Below are 1,772 nucleotides of genomic sequence, written 5' to 3' on the forward strand. Positions count from 1 at the left end.
CGTACTTACAAACAAAGTGTCATCAAATGGAACCATACCGATTGTAGTTCCTTTGATTTCAGTTGCGTTGGATATTTGATTATAGCTCAGGTAATAATTATGTTGTATTTTATAGGATTTTGAAGAATCACAACTCCTTACCTGTTTGAAGTTCAACTTATATGGACCCTAAACAGAAATTAATCAATTATGAAGGTATTTATACCGTATTCAAAACAATAAAATATAGTAGGCTTAATATGAAGTATGATAAACATAAAAATAGGTACATAATATTCGAATTCCTACGATGCAAACATCTAGTGCAGTGGTTTTCAACCTTTTTCACATTGTGGCACACTTCATCTCTTACAAAATTTTCGCGGCACACCAATTCATATAAATATATAATTATAATACGTGAAGCATATGATGAAAAAATGTGATAGCAGAAATATTTATTTTATATCATAATATTGTAATACAAGGAAATAAAAATACATCGATTGACATTAATGAGATATTTGTGCTTGACGTGTTGTACACAAGTGTTTAATTCGAGGACGAACTGTTGACAAGGCCACTCTCAGTTCTTCCTCGACGGATTGAAGTCGTTCTCTTTTTTTACTTTTTATTGTTGTGACTGCTGAGAATCCTTGTTCGCATAGATACGATGTGGAGAATGGTAGTAAAATTGTTATTGCTTTTATAGATATTTCAGGAAATTCTGCTTGAGCATAGATCCAGAATTTGTTAACGGTCATTTCTTTAAATTTTAACTTTAATGTTCGATCATTTTTCAGTGAGATAAGATTATCTTCTTCGACAAATGTCAAACCAATCACCTCATTCACTGATACACTGAATGGATTCCGCACCCAGTCATAGTCTTCGACATTTATACTGGGAAAGTATTTCATCATTTTGTCTTTCAGTAACATAATAGATTCGCTTATTAACGATACGAGGCCAGCCAACATCTCGCTCTGCAGTTCGTGGGAACATTGTCAATTTTTTTTGGTCAACTTGTGTTTTCCACAGAGTTAATTTTTCATTAAAAGCCATCATTTTGTCAGTTGATGTTAGGATATTTTCGTACGACCTTGCATGCTTGTATTTATTTTATTCAAATGTTCAAAAATATCAGTTAAAAAAGATACTTTTGTCCACCACTTTTCATCTCCAAGAAACTCGTACTTCGATTCTTCCATTGTTAAAAATACAATTATTTCTTCACTCAAATCATAAAAACGTGATAATACTCGGCCTCTTGATAACCATCTTATTGCACTGTGAAAAAGTAATTTTGAGTTATCTGAATCCATACTGTCACAATTTTTTTCAAACGACCTTGACTTAAGTGAACTACTTTTAATAAAATTTATCACTTTCACAACTTGATCCAAAACTTCTCTTAAATCACCTACTAATGTTTTTGTCATAAGGGCTTCTCTATGTAGAAAACAGTGGGTGAAAATTATATTTTCCTTTTTTTTCTTGGCAAAAGAAGTAAAGCTTTTTACTGAGCCAGTCATCGCGGGAGCGCCGTTGGTACATACTCCAATACATTTTTCCCATGGTAAATTAGCAAATTTCAGATAATTGTCCACGATTTCGCATACTAGACATCATAGACGAGAATCATCTACGTTACCGGACCAAGAAAATCCTATGTTTAAATAATCTTCATGATATTGACGTCTGATATTTAATTTAGTTTTTTTCTTTGGTGGTTCACTCACTAAAGTGCTATCAGTTGAACGAATTATAAATGTATCCATTATAAAAATTAT

General features: G+C 32.2%; 1 protein-coding gene across 1 annotated transcript; it reads right to left on the bottom strand.

Annotated features, from left to right (window-relative positions):
* Positions 1-1,061: 1,061 nt before the first annotated feature.
* On the bottom strand, positions 1,062-1,514 carry LOC103308906 (protein FAM200A-like). The gene has a single exon (XM_008183153.1). The coding sequence runs from the start codon at positions 1,512-1,514 to the stop codon at positions 1,062-1,064; it is 453 nt and encodes a 150-aa protein (XP_008181375.1).
* Between the last annotated feature and the right edge of the window lie 258 nt (positions 1,515-1,772).

Source organism: Acyrthosiphon pisum, chromosome A1 (genome assembly GCF_005508785.2).
Source record: "Acyrthosiphon pisum isolate AL4f chromosome A1, pea_aphid_22Mar2018_4r6ur, whole genome shotgun sequence".
NCBI lineage: Eukaryota > Metazoa > Arthropoda > Insecta > Hemiptera > Aphididae > Acyrthosiphon > Acyrthosiphon pisum.

Bases quoted from the DNA above. Each gene is read 5' to 3' on its own strand.
- LOC103308906 (XM_008183153.1), bottom strand. From the start codon at position 1,514: ATGACTGGCTCAGTAAAAAGCTTTACTTCTTTTGCCAAGAAAAAAAAG.